At 43.2% G+C, this 23,993-nt stretch overlaps 1 protein-coding gene across 4 annotated transcripts in view; it reads right to left on the bottom strand.

The window, feature by feature from the left end:
• ints6l (integrator complex subunit 6 like) overlaps positions 1-23,993 on the bottom strand; it is a 177,659-nt gene that overhangs the window by 83,261 nt on the left and 70,405 nt on the right. For 2 of the 4 annotated variants that reach the window (XM_068047068.1, XM_068047065.1), the window contains 2 exons: positions 11,975-12,158; positions 5,964-6,092 (listed from right to left, as the gene is read on the bottom strand). In XM_068047068.1, coding sequence (XP_067903169.1) covers positions 5,964-6,092; positions 11,975-12,158 — 313 coding nt within the window. Of the gene's footprint in view, positions 1-5,963; positions 6,093-6,386; positions 6,577-11,974; positions 12,159-23,993 lie in introns of those variants that run through there. The other 2 variants (XM_068047066.1, XM_068047067.1) reach the window with 2 other exon arrangements.

Below are 23,993 nucleotides of genomic sequence, written 5' to 3'. Positions count from 1 at the left end.
ATTTGCAGAAGACACAAAGATAGGTAGGAAAGTATATTGTGAAGAGGACATAGGGTGGTTGCAGACCGATATAGATAGGTGAGTGAGTGGGCAAAAATCTGACAGACGGAGTATAATGTGGGAAAATGTGAAGTTCTTCACTTTGGCAGGAAAAATAAAAAAGCAGAGTATTATGGGAGAACGACTGCAGAATTCTGAGTGCAGAGGGATCTAGGTGTTCTAGTTCAGGAGTCACCAAAAGTTGGTATGCAGGTACAGCAAGTAATAAAGAAGGCTAATAGAATGCTATCCTTTATTACGAGAGGAATTGAAAATAAAAGTAAGGATGTTTTACTTCAGTTATGTAGGGCATTGGTGAGACCACATCTCAAATACTGTGTGCAGTTTTGGTCTTCATATTTAAGGATGAATGTAAATGCGTTGGAGGAGGTTTACTAGATTGATATCTGGAATGAGCGGGTTATCTTATGAGGAAAGGTTGGACAGACTGGGCTTGTTTTCACTGGAGTTTAGAAGAGTGAGGGGAGACTTGATTGAAGTGTATAAAATCCTGAACGGTCTTGACAAGGTGGATGTGGAAAGGATGTTTCCTCTTGTAGGTGAGTCCAGAACGAGGGGGCACTGTTTTAAAATTAGGGGCGCCCTTTTAGGACACAGATGAGAAGAAATTTTTTCTCTCTGAGGGTTGTGCGACTTTGGAATTTTCTGCCTCAGAAGCTGGTGGAGGCGGGGTCATTGAATAATTTTAAGGCCGGGGTAGATTGATTCCCTTGCCTAACAAGAATCTAAGATAATTGGGGTAGATGGGAGTGCGGAATTCAAAACACAAACAGATCAGCCATGATCTTATTGAATGGCGGAGCAGGTTCAAGGGGCCGAATGGCCTACTTCTGCTCCTAATTCGTATGATCATAACTCTCCCATTCCTATCAGTCTATTTAAAAACCAAGCAAAAATAGCTAATTTGGGGAAACATTTCTTCAGTTGGTTGAAACGTTAAGTCACGTCCCTGGATGTTAAAGTAAATGGAAGTGTGGTAGAAACTGCATTCAGTATAAAGCACTCTCCCAACTGTGTAATATTCAAAACCAATTTTTAAATATTTTCTACCTTTTAAGAGATAATTTCATTTCTACTTCCAGTTCTTTGAAGCTTCGCTATTTCAGCTCTCCTCTCTCTTCACCAAGCATCGGGAATATGGCACTGAACAGAATCTTACTGAGTGGCACCTGGATTCCAATCAGGACATACCTGAGCTAGGAAATGTTAGCACCAGCTGTATAGGTACAGCAATGAGTTGTACACCGTATCAGTCTTACCATCTATGGGGTGCTGCAACTAACATGATTTCCAGCCATCATGGTGTGTGGGGCAGACTTGATGGAGATGGTGGTCTTTTCCTGGCCACTAGTTTTGTATATTCATATCAACTTGGCTTGTGTTTCCTCAAGTTGAGAAGACTGAGTGGTGATCTAATTACGATGTTTAAAATAGTAAAAGGCTTTGATAAGGTAGATATGAGGAAACTATTTCCTCTGGAAGAAGAAAGAAAACAGTGGAGAGCAATTAAGAACAAGGGCATATAACCTTAAAATTAGAGTCAGGCCCGTCGGAGTGAAATCAGGAAGCACTTTTGTTTTATACATAAAAGGCAGTGGAGATCTGAAACTTGTTCCCTCAAAAGGTTGTAGGTGTTGGGGATCAATTGAAATTTTCAACACTGATGTTTTTGCCTCAACATTCAACATTTTTGTTGGTTAAGGGTACCAAAGGATATGGAGCAAAGATGGTAAGGTACAGATCAGACGTGATCTAATTGAAAGGTGGAACTGGCTGAAGGAATGAGAAACCTGCTCCTGTTCCTGTTTTAAAGCATGTAACTGAACAATGAGGTTTAGACTCAAAACAATAATTGGTGTACACCCTTGAAGCTTTTCTTTCCAAATGAATTTGAGTGCAATTTTTTGTTTATCTGATGTGAAAAGGATGCACTAGTTTTGTTTGGTGCATTTTGTGTTCAAGGTGAGGTGATCAGTGCTACAGAGGGAATACTGTTCATTTTCAGGCACGTAGTGCAGGCAAGCACTCCTTGGTCAGGTATTTCAGATGTTGAGTAAAGCTTTCTTTAGATTCCTCTTCAGCCTTCAACCACAGATATATACTCCCTACTACATGTGTTCATATGTTTCCCCACATCAGCACCCTGAAACGCCAATCAGTGCCACATTTGAAGCCTTTTTGTACTGGGACCCATTTCTACCTGCGTCGACACTGTCCAAACGTATTCAGTTCAGAAAAGTGAGGAGCCATTCTAATAGTTTGAGTTGTACGTGAACCCAGGTCCTAGAGGTGAACGGCCAATCTCTAACCCACTGAACCACATCTTGACAGAAACCAAGCAGTTAGATGAAAACTGCAGAATTAGTAACTTAAAGAATGCATTGTTTCTTAGAACAACATATGAATGAGCACAGTGCACCCGCTGTAGGTGGAGGAATCTTTCAACTTTTGCAAAAATCTGGTGAACTGTAATTTCTAGTAAACGTAAAGTGCCACAGTAGCAAAGCCCTCCCATATCTGAATTGTGCTATTTGCTACCAGCAGTCACATCTCACTTCATCTTTCCACACCATGGGCTGAATTTTAAGAGCCCGCCACCAATCTCGGCGACAAGCTCAAAAATTGGCAGCCCGTTCATGCGGGCCACATGCCAAAGAGCCGCTGCAATTTCAAGCACGGCAGCTCACTTAAATAGCCGGGGTGGCCCGCCTCCCCCAACCAATCTTGGGCTTGGGGGCGGGCTGTCCATCCCTGGCATAGGCACTGGCGCCATTTTTAAAGGGCAGCCAGCCCTACCTGCAAATTAAAATTTTTGACATCCCACCTCCCAAAATTAAATAAATAAATTTCTAATACTCCTTCCCCCCAGTAACAATTACAATAACTATTTGCCCATCCCCCCATTTTACATCTAATCTTCCCCCTAAACTGCACAAAGTTTAAGGTTCAACCCTTCCCACCATCCACTACACCCATTAGGTATATTTGACCCCATTTCCACCCTCACCCCACCCCCACCCGACAAACTTACCTCTCCCCACCCCCCAACAGTGTGGTGCTGCGTTTGCCCAGACGGGGATCTGAAGGCGCAGGAGTGCTGGCCGCCGTGCCAAAGATCATGGCGGGCCCTCAAGATTGCATTCGAGAGAATTTTTTTAGCCAGCACGTAACAAGTCCAATGAGAGGGGGTGCAATTCTAGATTTAGTCTTCGGTAATGAAGCTGGGCAAGTGGATGAAGTAACAGCGGGTGACCATTTTGGAGATAGTGACCATAATAGTTAGTTTTAGCATAATCATGAAAAAGGACAAACAGAAAACAGGAGTAAACGTTCTAAATTGGGAGAAGGCAAATTTTACGAAAGTGAGAAGTGATCTGGCGAAAGTGGACTGGATACAGCTACTTGAAGGAAAATCAGTGGAAAACCAGTGGGAGGCATTCAAAAGCGAGATACTACAGGCACAGTGTAGGCATGACCCCACAAAGATAAAGGGTGGTACTGCCAAATCTAGTACTGGTTATCTAGAAGCTTACAGGAAATAACAAGGAGGATTGATGAGGGAAGTGCAGTGGATGTGGTCTACATGGATTTTAGTAAGGCATTTGACAAGGTCCCGCATGGCAGACTGGTCAGTAAAATGAAAGCCATGGGATACAGGGGAATGTGGCAGGTTGGATCCAAAATTAGTTCAGTGACAGGAACTAAAGGGTAGTAATTGACAGATGTTTTTGCGAATGGAAAGTGGTATTCAGTGGTGTTCCACAGGGCTCAGTGTTGGATCCCTTGCTGTTTGTGGTATATATTAATGATTTGAACTTAAATGTGGAGGCCATGATTAGGAAATTTGCTGATGACACAAAAATGGGCCATGTAGTTGATAGTGGAGAGGATGGCTGGAGACTCCAGAATGATATCAGCAGTTTGGTTGAGTGGGTGGAAAACTGGCAAATGGAATTCAATCCAGAGAAGTATCAGGTTATGTATTTGGGAAGGGCAAGCAAAGCGAGGGAATACACAATAAACGAGAGGATATTGAGAGGGGTAGCAGAAGTGAGAGTCCTTGGAGTGCATGTCGACAGGTCCCTGAAGGTGGCAGGACAGGTAGATAGAGTGCTAAAGAAAGCATATGGAATGCTTTCTTTTATTGGCCGAGGTATAGAATACAAAAGTAGGGATGTAATGTTGGAACTGTATAAAATGGTTAGGCCACAGCTGGAGTACTGCGTACAGTTCTGGTCACCACATTACAGGAAGGACATAATTGCTCTGGAGAGAGTACAGAGGAGATTTACAAGAATGTTGCCAGGGTTCGAAAGTTGCAGCTGTGAGGAAAGATTGGATAGGCTAGGGTTCTTTTCCTTAGAACAGAGGAGGCTGAGGGGTGATGTAATTGAGGTGTACAAAATTATGAGAGGCCTAGATAGAGTAGACAGGAAGAACCTGTTTCCCCTAGCGGAGAGGTCAATTACCAGAGGGCACAGATTGAAGGTGACTGGTAGATGGATTAGAGGGGACATGAGGAAAAGCTTTTTCACCCAGAGGGTGGTGGGTGTCTGGAATTCACTGTCCGGATCAGTGGTGGAACCCGCAACTCATTTAAAAGGTACCTGGACATGCACCTGAAGTGCTGTAACCTGCAAGGCTATGGACCAGGTGCTGGAAGGTGGGATTAGATTGGGTGGCTAGTTTTTTCGGTTGGCATGGACACAATGGGCTGAATGGCCCTGTTCTGAGCTGTAATTTTTCTATGGTTCTAAGACTATTTAAATTTAATAATTTTATTCACTTGAATATTTAAATTGTGATCCCGTCGCCCAGTGGCAGGGAGGGCTGCCATGGAGCCTCACTGCCACCGGGAGGATTGGGCTGGGCCCTCCCGGCGTTGAAGTCTGTGGCCGGCCTCATCCGGAGCCATCGTCAAGCCCACCCACCACGGAACCTGACGCCTGGGGGAGAACAAAATCCTGCCCCATATATATTTTTTAAATCACCAAAACCCCCTGAAAAAAACTTCCAATTCTATAGCACCTTTCAGAATATCCCTAAGTGCATCACAGCCAACCAATTATTATTGATGTTTAGTCACAATTCTGTAAGAAAACAGCCATTTAGTCTGCACCCAGCAAGATCCCACTAACAATGACTAATGAAAGGGCTAAATATTGGCCAGAACATTGGGAAATTCCCTACCCCTCTTTAAATAGTGCCATAGGATCTTGTAAGTCCACTTGAACAGACAGTCTTCATTTCACATCTCATCAAAAAGACGACACCTCCAACAGCGTAGCACTCCTTCCGTACTGCACTAAAGCATCAGCCTAGATTATGTGCTTGAAACCACAACCAAGATAGAGGTCAGAGTGCTACCACTGAGCCAAACTGACACTCGAGCGGCAGCAAACAGAATGATGCGTGATTCAATAATATTACAGTACCCTCACGTTCATTATTTTCTAAGTATACAAAAGCAATTGAACCAATGGGATAGATTTTGACTCTGCACTGTGGGGTGTAAAGCAGGTGGTAACACGTCGGCAGCCCCCTTTAGATCTCTCCCCATTTATATCTCCCTTCAGTCCGATGGAAATAAATTTCAGGAGATGGAAAATGGGCTGCAGACATGCTATCACCCACTTTACATCATCATACACAGTCAAGATCTACCCCAGTTTATGCACACTAAATCTGAGCTCAATCTCTTGAAATAAGTACTTCCTCAGGGCTGATATACTAGATATCTGTCCTTAAAGATGTAGTGTCAGTCTATTAAGGTATTATCAACAAAAAGTATATTATATGTCAGAGTTCACAGGAGAGGCAAAGCCTTTTCATAAATATTCCATACAAACACTTTGCTGGCTACAGTCCAAATGAGAAAGACTTTTAAGGAATATTCTTCTTACCTTCTCCAACTGGTGCTGGGTCTGGTCCAGTTTTTTCAAAATTAATAACCACTCCACTTTGGACTTTCTGTACTAAGGATTCTAGGCACTGGTTTAACATCCGCTGTGTGCGCACACAGTAAGACCGACCTTGAACAGAAATAAAAGGCAAGATAAGCACCCTGGTGTGCTACAAAATCCAGAACTTCTTGATGCAGTGGCTCAAATCCTTAAAGCTTTTGGAAAAAGTGCATTTTAAAATTTAACTTTAACTCCTTATAAGCAGAGAGGAGAGACAATGTAAACTATGAAATCACATGTAATGTACCATGGATAAAGACAACCCCCACAACTTGCGAATGACAGAGTTCCGAATAAATTATTAATCTTTCTTGCACTGTTTCCTGCTGTGTATATGACATTTAATAATGATAGATCATTTACCGTAGATTGCCTCTTCCACATTCTTTGTGTGAAGTTCAACTTCCACAAATAAATAGGAGTTCTCTCCATCCTATGAGAAATCACTCTCTGGGACAGTGTCCCCATAAATTTTCAGGTTTCAAGTCAGATGATCTTCCCCAGCTCTGCTGACTCACAGCCTCACTCGGGAGCAGATCCACTTGTTCTTTGCCTGTAGAAACAACAGGTAGGGATCTTCAAGCCTGGTGACAGCACAGAAAGATGCCAATTGCGATCTGCACTCCCACAAGCTGCTGCATCAATAGGTCAACTGATTTCTGCCTGCACTGGCACCAGCTACACAGCACTGGTGCCAGCTAGAAGCTACACAGCACTGGCACCAGCTGCACAGCACTGGCATTGGGTACCAGCTATAGAGCACTGGCAGCAGGCATACTGCACTGACATCAGGCACACTGCACTGGCACCATGTGCCAACCACACAGCACAGGCACCAGCTACACAGCAAAGGCACCAGCTACACAAGAGGACAGGGGACAGATTACCCCCTTCACCCTCTGCTTATTCAGATATCAAGATGATGATGGGTTGTTGGTCCACACTTTGTGCAGCTCTAGCCCAACCAAACAATTCTTGGGCCTTGAATCAGTTTATGGGCATAGATCACAAGAGAGAAACAGATCACAAAGGCCATTATAACTCCTACATCTGGAAAGGGCCTACAATTTTCTCCCTTCTTCCCAAATCACAGCAGACAGTAAATAAAGAAAACCAGTCTTTATCCATGTGCATGTCAATAGCTCTAACTGCTCCTACAGGTGATGGGGATGGGGGGCAGAGAGAGAGAAAAAGAGAAAGAAAGGGAGAGAGATAGACAGCAAGAGAAGGAAAGAGAAAAAGAAGAGAGTGTGTAAGGGAAAGAGAGTGCTGTATAACAGATATCAGTAGTTTTCTTTTCCAATGTTGTGGTGTGATGTCTACCTCGGTCCACCTGTTGCAAAGCTGATGCAAACATCGAAAATCCAACAAAAACTTGTGTTTGCACAAAATCATTATGACGAGCAAAGAAGACGATGCACATTGTGACAAACAACATAAAAATGTTCTGTAATCGGAAAACGTCAATACTTCAGTCATATGAATAATAATCATGTATTTACACATATTCTACAGTGTTTGGAAGTGAATGACCCACTTTAATTACTCCACTATGGAAGTTCAATGAGTACAGCATCAATACGTACCACTGCCAAGAATGTTCTCATTAGAAAAGGCAGACTTACCCCTCCAAACTTTATATGCCCTTTTATGGGTGGGGGTGCTCTTTGGTTTTAACACTTATCTTTCCTACACAATACGTGAGAGGAAGATGTGTCCTGCGTACTAACTAAAACACAACACACCAGCATTTGATAATGCTATGTTAAGTTGAACTAATGCATTGACTGTGACATGGTTCCTGGTCAGTTAAAGGCTGTGAAAGGTTAGCCTTTAATGTAGTTTTCAAGAGGAGCAATGTTCTGGCCAGGAGGTTGAGGATATTTGAAATAGGAACATAATAACTTTCTCTACTGCCCTATTTGTTCCCCAGTGTGATGTCATAGAGTCACTTATGGCACAGAAGGAGGCCATTCAGCCTGTGGTGTGTGCAAGTATGGGGCTAATTTTAGAAGGGAACTTTCATATTTCGATCTGTGTGTTAATGCTTTGCAGCTTTACTGGATAAGTATTGTTTTATAATAAATTAATAACTTTGTTGTTTATAAAAGAAACCTGGTTGGCGGATTTTATTCTGAAAAAAAGAGTATATAATTGGCTGTATCGGTAACTGGGTAAACACTTAAATATATTTTGTGATCCGTGGAAATGTGGAACGAGAGAAAGACAGTTCACTCCTCCAGCTTCGGTTGTAACAATATGCATTACAAAGAAGACTGAGTTTATATTGTGGATCTCTCATGGTGTTTCTCACCATGAGTAGGAGAATATGTAGTGTTATGAAAGTTTCCTTTTTTTTGTTAAAATTTGAAAACCTACATTTTAAAAAACTGAAAAGGATTTCATGGATACTGGAATCTTGAAGAAGCTAAACTCTGGGTGTTTTTTAAAACAAAGGTCAACAGAAGGTTGACCAGTAAACAAATTTTTACTGGAAGGTACATGTTTGCAAAGAACCCAGCAGGGGGCTTGTGTTCTAACCTGAAAGGACAGATGTTTACAAGGAAATGACACCACAATTTATGGTTGTCACAAAATTGTTGCTGAACTGTTAGTTTCATTTTGAACTGTTAAAAAAAGCCAGTTGATTTGGCTAAACACAGGCAGTTGGAGCTTGCTAACTGACCTGCCATGAGGACAGAAGATCCAGCTAGCTGATATCTCTCACTTTGAAGAATCCCTGCTCTTGAAAAGCAAATTCTGTATCAAGTTGTACTGTGGCCTCCTGTATTTGAAGAAATCCCACATGTTTGCAGAAAACCTTGCATCTTTGAAGGAACTTTGCACCGAATGTGCAAGAATTGAAACTTTTGTTGCTGTACACCTGATGTAAGATCTATGTGAAGCCTTCTGTGCTGAATATCTTTGACAGCCTACCCAGACTGTTCATCACATTGCCTGGAAAGTACTGTTCTCGGAAGATTCCTAGTGGCAGCCACCTATTCGCCTTTGGGGCACCTCACCAAAAAAAAAGGACTTCCATATCTTTTCTTCAGTATGTTTTTTTTATTCCTTCTGTTTCTTTCTAACAGCTGTAAACAAAAGTCCTTTTTTCCCCCCAGTTAACCAGTTGTGTACGTGAGTGTGTGTGAGGGCTAGGATAAAAATAAAGGACTTTAATATTTCCAGTTGTGCATGTTTTACTTCATTATTGGTTAATACTTGGTTTATAATAAATGGATAATTTAGTTGTTTATTAAAGAAACCTGGTTGGTGTGCTTTATTCTGGGGAAAAGTAGAGTATCTGATTGATTGTTTTGTTAAGTGGGAAAATTTAAATATATGTTGTGACCTGTGGAGAAGTGGGACTGAATTAACAGTGCACTCCTCCCACCTGGGAAGTAACAGTAGTTTTATATAGAAAGCATTTTACCATGTGTTATAACAGTTCATCTCTCGTAATATTGCTTAAGGACAAAACAAAACTCTTTCCCTTCCTGTGACCATCTCCTTGCTTCGTTAGCCCCTCTCTAAATCTTTGGCTTGCTCCCCTCGACTTCGCCTCTCTCTCTGTAACATATTTTTCACAGAGACATCACAATCATTGCTTCTGTCTCACGTTTTCAGCAAGTTTTTTCACTTTGTCTCCTCTCTTGCCGGTCCAGTGTCTCCTCTCCTGCCGGTATCTCTCCAGTGTCTGTGTGGTTCTCACATTCTCCTAACTGATGTACTCAATATCTAACTCAGTGGTAAAATATTTGGCACCATTTCCTGGGATGGAGGCAAGGTGAGAGACAAGGTTGGGCTAGGAGTTGACACTGGAGCACCAGAGAATGGCATACAAGGGAGGACTTAAGCCAAGAACTTGCTGTGGACAGTGGTTGGGGAATACTGGGTGGATTGCAGGGGGCCAGCAGGACTCTTAGTAGCACTCAGTATGGAACAGAGGCAGTTATCTGGGACCACACCAAGAGGAGGAGGAAATGGAAGGGCTCAGAGGGTTGGGGTCTGGGACAGTAGGATTCTGTGGCCATCAAGAAGGAATTTTGCGACACTGAAATGGGACAATTTGTGGATAAATGCATGGGAAGGAGATTACATTGTGCGAGCATTGATCGGAAAGGTGGAGATTGGAAGCATGGGGTCAGGGGGTCAAGACAGGTGTTGGGGCTGGGAAGAGTCCAAAGCACAAACCAAGGAACAAAACAAAGGCTGAAAGGGATGCACCAGAGCACAGCAGAAATAAGGAAAGCATCAGGCAAGCGAGGGGAGCAAATACAAGTTAACTGTGGCCCTATCTGGCCCCAGCTGAGAAATGACAAGGACACATCCAAATCGATTGGAGCAAGACATTTCATATTTTTAAGCTCATCTTGCCTTTTGGTCCATCTTCAACAAAAAGCAGTCATGAAAATCGATCAATTCAGTATTTCTTCCCAGGCAAAGCCACATCAAAGTCTTTCAGCCTCTTACGCCCCTTAGCTAAGAATACTGCTGGCAAGTCTGCAAAAACAAAGCCACATATTTCCCCCTTCTGTTGCTTCCCTTCTCTCCTCTACTTTGCCTTTTCCCTGTGCCGTGCCCTTGCATGCCACACTCTCTCGCCTTCCTCTTTCAGTTTTCTGGTGCATTTTTAAAATCTGTTCATGGGATATGGGCGTCATTGGCAAGGCCAGCATTTGTTGCTCATCCTAATTGCCCTTGAGATGGTGGTGGTGAGCTGCCTTATTGAACCACTGCAGTTTATCTGGTGTGTGTACACCTACTGTGCTGTTAGGGATTTTGACCCAGTGACAGTGGAGGAACAATGATATATTTCTAAGTTAGGATGGTGTGTGGCTTGAAGGGAAACTTGCAGGTGCTGGTGTCCATCTGCTGCCCTTGCCCTTCAAGGGTGTAAAGGTCACGGGCTTGGAGGTACTGTCAAAGGAGCCTTGGTGAGTTGCAAGATGTGGTTAATTAAGATTTCTCTGGACTCAAGATGAACCCATCTGGTCTCTGTGCAAATGTTATTTGCTACTTGTCAGCCCAGCTCTGGATGTTGTCTAGATCCTGCTTTAGGCTGGGAGGGGCTGCCATTTTCAAAACCTAGCGACTGAAGTGTGGGAGTTCACATTGGTGGGTGGGGTGCGGGAGGGTTGGTGTGAAACCAGCAGCAGTGGCAGATAATAGTTGTACCACACAAGCAGCGGGTAATGACAATCTCAAAACAAAAGAAAGCCCAAGACAGAGGTATGATGGAATATTCATGTGTCTAGACAGGTAGAACCTCTAAAACACCATCCAAGACACATGACCTGCACCCCTGCCACTGCACTCAATGCCCACTCCCTCCACCACTCGCGTATTGCAATATGTACGATCTACTGCAACAACTATCAAGGTTACTCCAACAACATCAGCAACAGCTCCCCTACGATCTCTACTGCCAAGAAGGACAAGAACAGGAATGTCATGGGAACGCCATCCCAACCTGGACATAAATTATTGTTCCTTCATTGTCACTGGGTCAATAACATCACCTTAAGACCTCAGTGGTTCAAAAAGGACCCCCCCCGCACCCCACCACCACCACCTTCTAGGGGTAACTAGGGATAGACAGCAAATGCATCCTTGTCAGTGTTGCCCACATTCCAAAAACAAGTTTTTTTTTAAGTTACATTTTTAGAATTTTAAAGATGTGCATTTTTATGCATAAGTTGGAATCAACAAAATAGTGTGAATTTCTGACAGAATATCCACCCTGGCAGTGAATTCACTAAACAGACAATACATATTTCTACCACGTACTAATCCTCTGCTTCAGCATCTTAATGTTTGACATTCACAACATCACATACCCAACTACACCTACTAGTCACCTAGGCAGAAGGAAAGTACTGCAACCATACAATCAGCTAGGAAATCTGAAAGCAAGTCCTTTCCCTTAGCCTATAGAATTGTTGACTCACCTCCTGTTACTTCACACATTTGGGTTACAGCAGACTCATCTGAAGGTACACTGCCAAGCTGCTCTGCTTCGAGAGATGAAGCACCAGGGAGACGAAGGACCAGTGCAAACAACCTCTGATCCCATCGGAATGGTTCTTTTGTCAATTCACTGCCAGGGAGGGGGGAATTTAATGGCAGATGAAGCTGGAACAGTAAGAGAAGATTCATAATACATAGACATAGGTTAACATATTAGCAAAGTGTCCAAAATCAACAGCATATTTCAGTACACTGGGAGAGCTCTAGAACCAGGGGACATAGTCTCAGAATAAGGGGCAGGCCATTTAAGACTGAGATGAAGAGGAATTTCTTCACTCAAGAGGGTGGTGAATCTTTGGAATTCTCTAACCAGAGGACTGTGGAAACTCAATCATTGAGTATATTCAAGACAGAAATCTATAGATAACTGGGTACAAATGACATCATGGGATATATATATGAGGATAGCGTGGGAAAGTGGCATTGAGGTCGATGATCAGCTATGATCTAATTGAATAGCAGAGCAGACTAGATGGACTGAATGGCTTACTCCTGCTCCTATGTTCCTACCTACATTTCCAATGTAGGTGAGAATGCTGTTTCAAGACTGAATCTCTGTAAATTTAAAAAGTGATCAAATAAATACAAAAAAAGAGAAAAACAACATTGCTTGAAATCTGACATAAAAACAGACAATGCCTGAAATACCCAGCAGCTCAGTCAGCATCTGCCTGATAAACTCTCATATAAAACATTCTCTTTCTCTTTACAAGTCTAGCTGACCTGTGGTGCATTTCCAATATATTCTGTTGAAAACTGGACAACTGTTTTTATAAAATTTATCGTTACTTTTGTATAGCACCTTTGTCATAGGAAAAAAAACCTCAAGATGCTTCATGGACGTGCAAGGATAAAATCAATGCTGAGGCAAAGGAGATATTTGAAGAGAGCGACAAAAAGGAATGGACAGATTGGCATGATCCACTATTGATTTCCATATTGGCAGCCTGTTTCATTCTACAATCATCACAATATTGTGCAATAAAGTCTTTCACACCCTCAGCGCATTCAAATGTGACTCAAACACAATTCAGGACATCCCAAAGCGCTTCATACACCATCAAGTACTTTTGACACATAGTCACTGCTGTAACGTAGGAAACACAGCAGCTAATTTTCACAAAGCATGATCCCACAAAAAGAAATGTGACAATGGCCAGATAATCTGTTTTTAGTGTTGATGGTTGAGGGATAATGTTACGAGTGCTTCCACTTTCTTTTGGTAAATTTTGAAGGGCGGCGCAGTGGTTAGCACCGCAGCCTCACAGCTCCAGGGACCCGGGTTCGATTCCGGGTACTGCCTGTGTGGAGTTTGCAAGTTCTCCCTGTGTCTGCGTGGGTTTTCTCCGGGTGCTCCGGTTTCCTCCCACAAGCCAAAAGACTTGCAGGTTGATAGGTAAATTGGCCATTATAAATTGTCACTAGTATAGGTAGGTGGTAGGGAAATATAGGGACAGGTGGGGATGTTTGGTAGGAATATGGGATTAGTGTAGGATTAGTATAAATGGGTGGTTGATGTTCGGCACAGACTCGGTGGGCCGAAGGGCCTGTTTCAGTGCTGTATCTCTAATCTAATCTAATCTAAAACTAAAAAGATTCCACAGATGCTGGAACTTTGAGAGATTTTTTTTTAAGGAAGGTCACGAGAAGGTTTTTGGACTAAGCTTGAAAACAAACAATTACTGGAAGCCATCTGTCTGCAGATAATTACCCAGCAGGGGTTGTTTTTGACTTGAGGAAAGATGTTTCCAGAGAAGTGACAGGTCACAATTTATAGGATTCAGGAGGCTTGTCTCTTGTGACATTGTTTATAGTTTTGTTTTGGACAATGAGTTGGGATATGGACAATGGTTTGAAAAGACAGTTGGAGAAAACTTGCCAAAAAGAACAAACCACCCCAACTCAGTCTGTTCCAGCAGTTTGGATAAGGCCTGCCAGTTTTCCATCTCTCGAGGAGCTGAAAAGCAAGTTTAAGAAACAGACTGAAACTGTGGCTGCATTCCTCGTATAAGGCCGGTATCTGAAACCTGTGTTGCTGCATTTCCTGGTAGCCTACCAAAACTGATCTTCAATGTCGTCTGCAAAGAACTGTTCTAGGAAGATCCCAGTGACAGCCGTCTATACACATTTGAGACACCAAACCAAAACAAAGGGCATCTTTCCATATATTCTCTTTCTTCAAGAATTAGCAAGTATTTAACCCGTTTTTTTGGTAATAGCTTTAAAATGCAAATCCTTTTATTTTTCCGGTTAACCGGCGTGTGTGTGTGTGTGTGAGTGGCTAAGGTGAAAAAAAAAAGGAACTTTAATAGAACTTTAGTAAGTGGGAACATTTAAAGATATTTTGTGACCTGTGGAGAAGTGGAACTAGAATAGTGTACTCCTCTCGCCTCACTTGTAACATATAATTGGGGGCTCTTTGCAGGATAAACCCAAGGCTGACGACGTACAATTGTAAGAGGGGTAATAATAATTGAAAAGAGGAAAAGAAGAAAAAAAAAGGTTTTTTATGCAGTAGATTAAAGTTTACTCTACTGGAATGTCTTTAACAGTTGCTGCGACTTTTCTGGGGAAGGAGGATGTATCCCTGCGTGATTTGGGACATTTAACCAAGGTTAAACTAAAGCTTTTGGCAGAACTGTTGGTGTTAGAGTTAAAACCAGGAGCTAAGAAAGCAGATATAATTGAAGTAATAGCACAACATTTGCAATTCGAAAAAGAAAGGAAACTAAAGGATAGTGCAGTTGAATCAGCTAAAATTCAGTTACAGATCAGGCAGCTTGAACATGACACAGAAAAAGAAATAGTAATGAGAAAACTTTAGCAGGAAAAAGAATTGAAAAAACTTATGCTTAAAAAAGAATTGACAATGAAAAAACTCGAATTAGAGTTTCAAAGAGAAAGAAAAAGTGTAGGTTGGGATTTCAAAGTTAAAAAGTTGGAATTAAGACAACAGGGTGGCCTTAACTTCTGGCGTGGAAAGATCCAAATCCAGCCCAGGACCTAGAGAAATGCTGTTTAAATTTGTAGAAGCCCTCCCGAAGTTGGAGGAAAGGGATATAGAGGCATTTTTTGAATTCTTTTGAAAAGATAGCCAAACAGATGAGGTGGCCGAAGGAAAGCTGGACACTGCTTATGCAAAGCAGGTTGATGGTCAGAGCTCATGAAGTTTATGCCATGCTTTCTGAAAAGGCTTCTGCAGATTATGAGATGGCAAAAAAGGCTATTCTCGCTGCGTATGAGTTAGTCCCTGAAGCTTACCGACAGAAATTTTGGAACCTCCGGAGATTGGCTGGGCAGACTTATATAACATTTGAGAGGGTAAAGCAAATTAATTTTGATTGTTGGATACGGGCATGAAAGGTAGAGGCCACGTATGAGAATCTTAGAGAACTAATTCTCCTGCAAGAATTTTAAAATTCACTTCCTCCGTTAGTAAGAACCTATGTGGAGAACCAAAAGATTTCAACAGCCAGACAGGCAGCAGAAGTTGCTGATGATTACCAGCTTGTTTATAAGCCCAAACCCTTTGACCATCACCCCCACAAACCCAAGAAGGATAGAAGGTGAGAAGGTGAAAGGAAGGCAAGTAGCTGGGGACAAAAAAGGATAGCTGGGGACAAAAAAGGATAGCTGGGAACGTCCCAAGATCTCCTCCTCAGGCCAGAAAGGAATATGCTGACGGTGGAAGTGAGGTCTGCAAGCCTAAATGTTATCATTGTCACAAGGTGGGACACCTTCGTGCAGAATACTGCAAGTTGCGGGGTAAACCCACGGGACTTACTGGGGTACACAAAGCCAATGTAGAGAAAGGGCCCCTGACCGAGGGTACAGAGATCAGGCTGTAGGGCTGACTGCAGCTGTAAGGCTAAATACAGAAACAACTGTGCGTGCAGGGGTTGTGAATAAGATACCAGAGAGTTATAGGGAATTCTTGTCAAAAGGAAAAGTAATTCCTTATCCCTCAAGTGAGGCAGGTAAACCTACAGTTATACTTAGGGATACAGGAGCCGTCCAACCTCTTTAGCTGGGGAAAGACATAACATTTTCACCAGAGAGCACACTGAATGCCAAGGTTTTAGTGAATGGTATTGGCGGAGAGTATATATCCGTACCTTTTGTATCGGGTGCACCTAGAGTATGACCTAATGTCTGGAATGGTAACTGTAGGAGTTGTTTGTAGTTTACCAGTAGACAGAGTTGATCTAATCCTGGGAAATGATTTGGCCAGAGCGAAGGTAGTAGCTTCTCCAGTAGTCACAGAAAAGCCAAGTGAAGTTAAAGAGGCAGAACAGTTACAGGAAAATGTTCCAGGAATTTTTACTTCATGTGTAGTTACCCAAGCAATGGCTAAACAAGTTCCATTGTCGGAGGTAAAATTGGCACCACAGTCAGATAAAAGAACAAAGAACAAAGAAAATTACAGCACAGGAACAGGCCCTTTGGCCCTCCAAGCCTACGCCGATCCAGATCCTCTATCTAAACATGTCGCCTATTTTCTAAGGGTCTGTATCTCTTTACTTCCTGCCCATTCATGTATCTGTCTAGATACATCTTAAAAGACGCTATCGTGCCCGCGTCTACCACCTCCGCTGGCAATGCGTTCCAGGCACCCACCACCCTCTGCGTAAAGAACTTGCCACGCATATCCCCCCTAAACCTTTCCCCTTTCACTTTGAACTCGTGTCCCCTAGTAATTGAATCCCCCACTCTGGGAAAAAGCTTCTTGCTATCCAACCTGTCTATACCTCTGATTTTGTACACCTCAATCAGGTCCCCCCTCAACCTCCGTCTTTCTAATGAAAATAATCCTAATCTGCTCAACCTCTCTTCATAGCTAGCGCCCTCCATACCAGGCAACATCCTGGTGAACCTCCTCTGCACCCTCTCCAAAGCATCTACATCCTTTTGGTAATGTGGCGACCAGAACTGCACGCAGTATTCCAAATGTGGCCGAACCAAAGTCCTATACAACTGTAACATGACCTGCCAACTCTTGTACTCAATACCCCGTCCGATGAAGGAAAGCATGCCGTATGCCTTCTTGACCACTCTATTGACCTGCGTTGCCACCTTCAGGGAACAATGGACCTGAACACCCAAATCTCTCTGTACATCAATTTTCCCCAGGACTTTTCCATTTACTGTATAGTTCACTCTTGAATTGGATCTTCCAAAATGCATCACCTCGCATTTGCCCTGATTGAACTCCATCTGCCATTTCTCTGCCCAACTCTCCAATCTATTTATATTCTGCTGTATTCTCTGACAGTCCCCTTCACTATCTGCTACTCCACCAATCTTAGTGTCGTCTGCAAACTTGCTAATCAGACCACCTATACTTTCCTCCAAATCATTTATGTATATCACAAACAACAGTGGTCCCAGCACGGATCCCTGTGGAACACCACTGGTTACACGTCTCCATTTTGAGAAACTCCCTTCCACTGCTACTCTCTGTCTCCTGTTGCCCAGCCAGTTCTTTATCCATCTAGCTAGTACACCTTGGACCCCATGCGCCTTCACTTTCTCCATCAGCCTACCATGGGGAACCTTATCGAATGCCTTACTGAAGTCCATGTATATGACATCTACAGCCCTTCCCTCATCAATCAACTTTGTCACTTCCTCAAAGAATTCTGATAGTCGAATATCTGAAACTTTCTTTGGGGATTTGGATAATCTGAAGAAAATGTTCAGTAAGTCTTCTCTGATCAAGGCTCAGCAAGCCAATCCAGAGTTAAATAAAGTGGTACAATCAGCTCTAGCAGAAGGTGAGGCAAAGGAATTTCCGGAAGGCTACTATATTAAAAATGGGATTCTGATGAGTGAGTGGAGACCTCCTCACAGACCTGCGGACGAAGAATGGACGGTTGTTCACCAGATAGTGGTACCACCAAAGTATCGCCAGGACTTATTAAGTATAGCGTATGAAATTCCTATAGCGGGACATGTGAGGATCCGGAAGACCCATTCATGTATAAGTCGACATCTTTTCTGGCCAGGTCTTTCCAAGGACGTGGTGCAGTTTTGTAAAATGTGCCATACATGTCAGATTGTGGGAAAATTGCAACCCGCCATGAAACCAGCACCTCTAATTCCCATACCAGTTTTTGGGGAACCATTTAGTAGCGTGTTGGTAGACTGTGTAGGACCTTTACCGAAACAAAAGTGGGACACCAATACATACTCACTAACATGGATATGGCTACTCGGTTCCCAGAGGCCATTCCCTTGAGAACAATTTCTGCTAAGGTAGAGGTAGAGAAGTTAACCCAGTTCTTCACTCGATATGGATTACCGATTGAGATTCAGTCGGATCAAGGTTCCAAGCTTATGTCTAAACTTTTCCAGGAAGTTATGGGCAATTTGGGTATTTCCCAAACAGTAAAAGTCTTCAGCACACCACCCACAGATACAAGGAGCTTTAGCAAGGTACCATCAGACCTCAAAACGACGATCAGGGCATACTGTCATGAATATCCCCATTATTGGGATAAAGGACTAGAATTTCTTTTGTTTACTATTAGGGATTCACCTAATGAATCTACTTACCTGGGAGCAGAGCACAGCGGCAGCTGGCAGACCTGCGTGGAACCTAATCTGGAGCAGTGGCTGTAAATAAAGAGCGGGGCTCGAAGCCCTCATTCACTTACCTGGGAGCAGAGCGGTGGCTGGGGGACCTGCGTGGAAGCTGATCCGGAGCGGCGGCACACTCCGTGTGTCTCTCAGCGCGTGCTGAGACTCAAAGAGGAAAAAAAACTTAGTGACATCACGGGAATTCGGCAAGGTGATTGGTTGGGTAAGTAACAGCTGTTAGTGCATTTAAATTGCTTAAAAGAGGGGAGTTTTTTTTTAAAACCTCCAGTGATAAGGTGAGTAGTACTACTTAAATTAGTGTAGTTTATTAAGGACTTTAGATTGTACTGGGTAGTGTTTGGAGTAGAACAAGGCCCCTAGTGTAATTAGCATTTTTTAAAGGGAGTAACTAAATTAATTTAAAGGTAAGTTATGGCAGAAGAGCTCGCACCTGTGGTATGCTCCTCCTACGCTATGTAGGAAATCAGGGATATTTCCAGTGTCTCTGACAACCATGTGTGCAAGAAGTGTATCCATCTGCAGCTACTGACTACCTGCATTACGGAGCTAGAGCTGCGGGTGGATTCACCGTGGAGCATCCGTGATGCTGAGGATGTCGTGGATAGCACGTTTAGAGAGGTGGTCACACTGCAGGTAATGGCAGCACAGGCAGAAAAGGGATGGGTGACCACCAGGCAGAGTAGTAGGCGCAGGCAGGTAGTACAGGAGTCCCCTGTGGCCATCCCCCTCTCAAACAGATATACCGCTTTGGATACTGTTAGGGGGATGGCCTCCCAGGGGAAAGCAGCAACAGCCAGGTTTGTGGCACCAAGGATGGCTCTGCTGCAAAGCAGGGGAGAAAAAGGAGTGGAAGAGCTATAGTGATAGGGGATTCTATCATAAAGGGTACAGATAGGTGTTTCTGTGGCCGCAAACATGACTCCAGGATGGTATGTTGCCTCCCTGGTGCCAGGGTCAAGGATGTCACGGAGCAGCTGCAGGACATTCTGAAGGGGGAGGGAGAACAGCCAGAGCTCATGGTACACATTGGTACCAACGATATAGGTAGAAAATGGGATGAGGTCCTGCAACAAGAATTTAGGGAGCTAGGTAGCAGATTAAAAAGCAGGACGTCTAATGTTGTAATCTCTGGATAATTCCCGGTGCCACGTGCTAGTGAGTTTAGAAATAGAGGATAGAGCAGATGAATGCGTGGCTGAAGAGATGGTGCAGGAGGGAGGGCTTTAGTTTCCTGAATCACTGGGTCTGTTTCTGGCAACGGTGGGACCTGTACAAGTTGGACAGGTTGCACTTGAACTGGAATGGGACAAGCATCCTTGCTGGGAGATTTGCTAGTTCTGTTGGGTAGGGGAGGGTTTAAACTAATTTGGCAGGGGGATGGGATACAGAGTGGAGGTACAGTAGGGGGTCATACAGAACAGAAACTGAGTCAGTCTGGAAGGCAGAGCAAATATAGACCTGGTAAGGCACAAGGGAAAAATGCAAGGTTGGATTGCATCTATTTCAATGCAAGGAGTCTTACTAGTGAGGCAGATGAATTGAGGGCATTGATTAGCACATGGGATTATGATATTATTGTTATCACAGAGACATGGTTGAGGGAGGGACAGGATTGACAGCTCAATATTCCAGGGTATAGAATCTTCAGGCGCGACCGGGGAGGGGATAAAATAGGAAGTGGTATTGCACTGTTGATCAAGGAGTCAATTACTGCTGTAAGGAGGGATGACATCTTACAAGGTTCCTCAAATGAGGCCATTTGGGTAGAACTTAAAAACAAAAAGGGGGCAATCACTTGGCTGGGTGTGTACTACAGGACTCCAAACAGTCAGCAAGAGATAAAGGAGCAGATATGTAGGCAAATCTCAGAGGTGTAAAAATAATAGGGTAATAATAGTAGGGGATTTCAACTTCCCCAATATTAACTGGGATAGACTTAGTGCAAAAGGCTTAAAAGAGGCGGAATTCTTAAAATGCAGACAGGAGAGCTTTTTGAGCCAGTATGCAGAATGTCCTACAAGGGAAGGGGCAGTACTGGACCTAATCCGAGGGAGTGAAGCCAGTCAAGTGAGAGAAGTTTCAGTGCGGGAGCATTTCGGGGATAGTGACCATAACTCTAAGATTTAAGATAGTTATAGAAAAGGACAAAGACCGGCCAGAAATAAAGGTACTGAATTGCGGGAAGGCCGATTTCAATATGATAAAACATAATCTGGCCAAAGTGGACTGGGAGCAGCTACTTGTAGGAGAGTCTACACCACATCAGTGGGAGTCATTCAAAGAGGAAACAGTGAGAGTTCAGAGCCATCATGTACCCATTAAGGTGAAGGGTAGGACTAACAGGCCCAGGGAACCCTGGATGTCAAAGGATATAGAGGATTGGATCAGGAAAAAAAAAAAAAGAGGCTTACGGCAGATCCCAAGCGCTGAAAACAGCGGAAGCACTAGAGGAGTATAGAAAGTGTAGGGTGGCACTTAAAAAACTAATTAGGAGAGCGAAGAAGGGGCATGAAAAAACACTGGTGGGCAAGATAAAGGAAAATCCCAATGTATAATAAGGGTAAGAGGATAACCAGGGATAGAATAAGGACCAACGTGGCAATCCTTGTGTGGAGCCGGATGACATAGGTGAGGTTTTAAATGATTACTTTTCATCGGTGTTCACTATGGAGAAAGACAACGTAGGTGTAGAGATCAGGGAGGGGGATTGTGATATACTTGAACATATTAGTATTGAAAGGGAGGAAATATTAGCTGTTTTAGTGGGCTTAAAAGTGGATAAATTCTCAGGCCCAGATGAGATGTATCCCAGGCTGTTAATGTGAGTCAAGGGAGGAGTTGGCAGGGGCTTTGACACAAATTTTCAAATCCTCACTGGCCACAGGAGAGGTACCAGAGGACTGGAAGACAGTGAATGTGGTTATCATTATTCAAGAAGGGTAGTAGGGATAAACCAGGCAATTACAGGCCGGTGAGTCTAACATCAGTGGTAGGGAAAATATTGGAAAAAATTCTGAGGGACAGGATTAATCTCCATTTGGAGAGGCAGGGATTAATCAGGGATAGTCAGCATGGCTTTGTCAGGGGGAGATCATGTCTCACTAACTTGACTGAATTTTTCGAGGAGGTGACTAGATGTGTCGATGAGGGTAAAGCAGTAGATGTAGTATACATGGATTTCAGTAAGGCTTTTGATAAGGTCCCGCATGGGAGACTCGTTAAGAAGGTAAGAGCCCATGGGATCCAGCGCAATTTGGCAAACTGGATCCAAAATTGGCTTAGTGGCAGGAGGCAGAGGGTGATGGTCGAGGGTTGTTTTTGCGATTGGAAGCCTGTGATCAGTGGTGTACCACAGGGATCGGTGCAGGGACCCTTGCTGTTTGTAGTGTACATTAATGATTTAGATGTGAATTATAGGAGGTATAAGTAAGTTTGCAGATGACACAAAAATTGGTGGTGTTGTAAACAGTGAGGAGGAAATCCTTAGATTACAGGGAGATACAGATGGGCTGGTAAGATGGGCAGAGCAGTGGCAAATGGAATTTAATCCTGAAAAGTGTGAGGTAATGCATTTTGGGAGGACTAACAAGGTGAGGGAATATACAATGAATGGTAGGACCCTAGGAAGTACAGAAAGTCAGAAGGACCTTGGTGTACTTGTTCATAGATCACTGAAGGCAGCAGCACAGGTAGATAAGGTGGGAAGGAAGGCATATGGGATACTTGCCTTTATTAGCCGAGGTAGAGAATATAAGAACAGGGAGGTTATGATGGAGCTGTATAAAATGCTAGTCAGGCCACAGCTGGAGTACTGTGTACAATTCTGGTCACCACACTATGGGAAGGATGTGATTGCACTGGAGAGGGTGCAGAGGAGATTCACCAGGATGTTGCCTGGGCTGGAGCATTTCAGATATGAAGAGAGACTGAAAAGGCTAGGGTTGTTTTCCTTGGAGCAGAGAAGCCTGAGGGTGGGACATGATTGAGGTGTACGAGATTATGAGGGCCATTGATAGGTTAGATAGGAGGAAACTTTTTCCCTTAGCGGAGGGGTCAATAACCAGGGGGCATAGATTTAGGGTAAGGGGCAGGAGGTTTAGGGGAGATTTGAGGAAACATTTTTTCACCCAGAGGGTGGTTGGAATCTGGAACGCACTGCCTGAAGAGGTGGTGGAGGCAGGAACCCTCACAACATTTAAGAAGTATTTAGATGAGCACTTGAAACGCCATAGCATATAGGGCTACAGGCCAAGTGCAGAAACATGAGATGAGAGTAGTTGGGTGCTGCATGGTCAGCACAGACACGATGGGCCGAAGGGCCTGTTTCTGTGCTGTATAACATCCAAGACTCTATGACTATGACCAGTTTTAGTCCTTTTGAATTAGTTTATGGATATGAGATAAGAGGTCCTCTAAAACTAATTAAAGAATGGTTTTTAGAACAGAGGGACGAATCTTCTGTGATAGATTATGTATCTGTGTTCCGGGAAAGGCTCACAAGAGCTTGCCAAGTGGCTCAGGAACACCTTAAAGCTTCCCAAACAACTATGAAGAAATGGGCAGACAAGCATGCCTAGACCCAAAAATTTCAACCAGCGGATGAGATGTTAGTATTACTGCCTTTACAGGGCGAGCCGCTGAAAGCACTGTTCGGTGGTCCATATAAAGAGGTGAAGAGAATTGGTAAAGTAAATTATTTGATTGACAACCTAGATTGCTGGAAAAAGAATCGGCTGTGTCATATCAATATTGTTATGAGATTGCTTTTGTTTCTTTTGTAAAATATGTTTTTAGAACTTAAATTTGAATTATGGACATTGAGTCATGTGGAGATTGCTGAACTTTGTCTTTTTTTAAAAAAGGAAGGTCAACAGAAGGTTTGGCTAGTAAACAAGTCTTACTGGAAGGCATCTGTTTTCAAGTACAAACAGCAGCTGTTGTTTTGGGTTGCAGAGGAGTGACAAGCCAAGATTTATGGTCGTCATGCGATTTGCTGCGGAACAGTTTTAGTTTCATTTTCAACTGTTAAAAAAGCCAGTTAGTGTTTGGTCTCAAAAAACAGATAAGGAGTTGCTGCGTGCCAGCCAGGAGTTATCTTTCTCTCTTTGAAAAATCCGTGCATCTTTGAAACACTCCTCTATCAAGTGTGTTTACTATTTCCTCCTGTATTTGAAGAAATCTTTACTGCTTGTTACGACCAGGTGAGAAATGTGTCTAAGGGTCTGTTACTATCTTCATCTGGTCTTATTGTAATAGGGTTTAATTTTAAACACACTGTGTTTTGAGCTTCCCATTTTGTGAATCCTTGATCACAGTTTTTCAAATATAAGACAAAGAAAC

This window comes from Heterodontus francisci, chromosome 15 (genome assembly GCF_036365525.1).
Source record: "Heterodontus francisci isolate sHetFra1 chromosome 15, sHetFra1.hap1, whole genome shotgun sequence".
Classification (NCBI taxonomy): domain Eukaryota; kingdom Metazoa; phylum Chordata; class Chondrichthyes; order Heterodontiformes; family Heterodontidae; genus Heterodontus; species Heterodontus francisci.
Note: the sequence above shows the minus strand (reverse complement) of the source record. Positions and strands in the feature narration are given on the sequence as shown.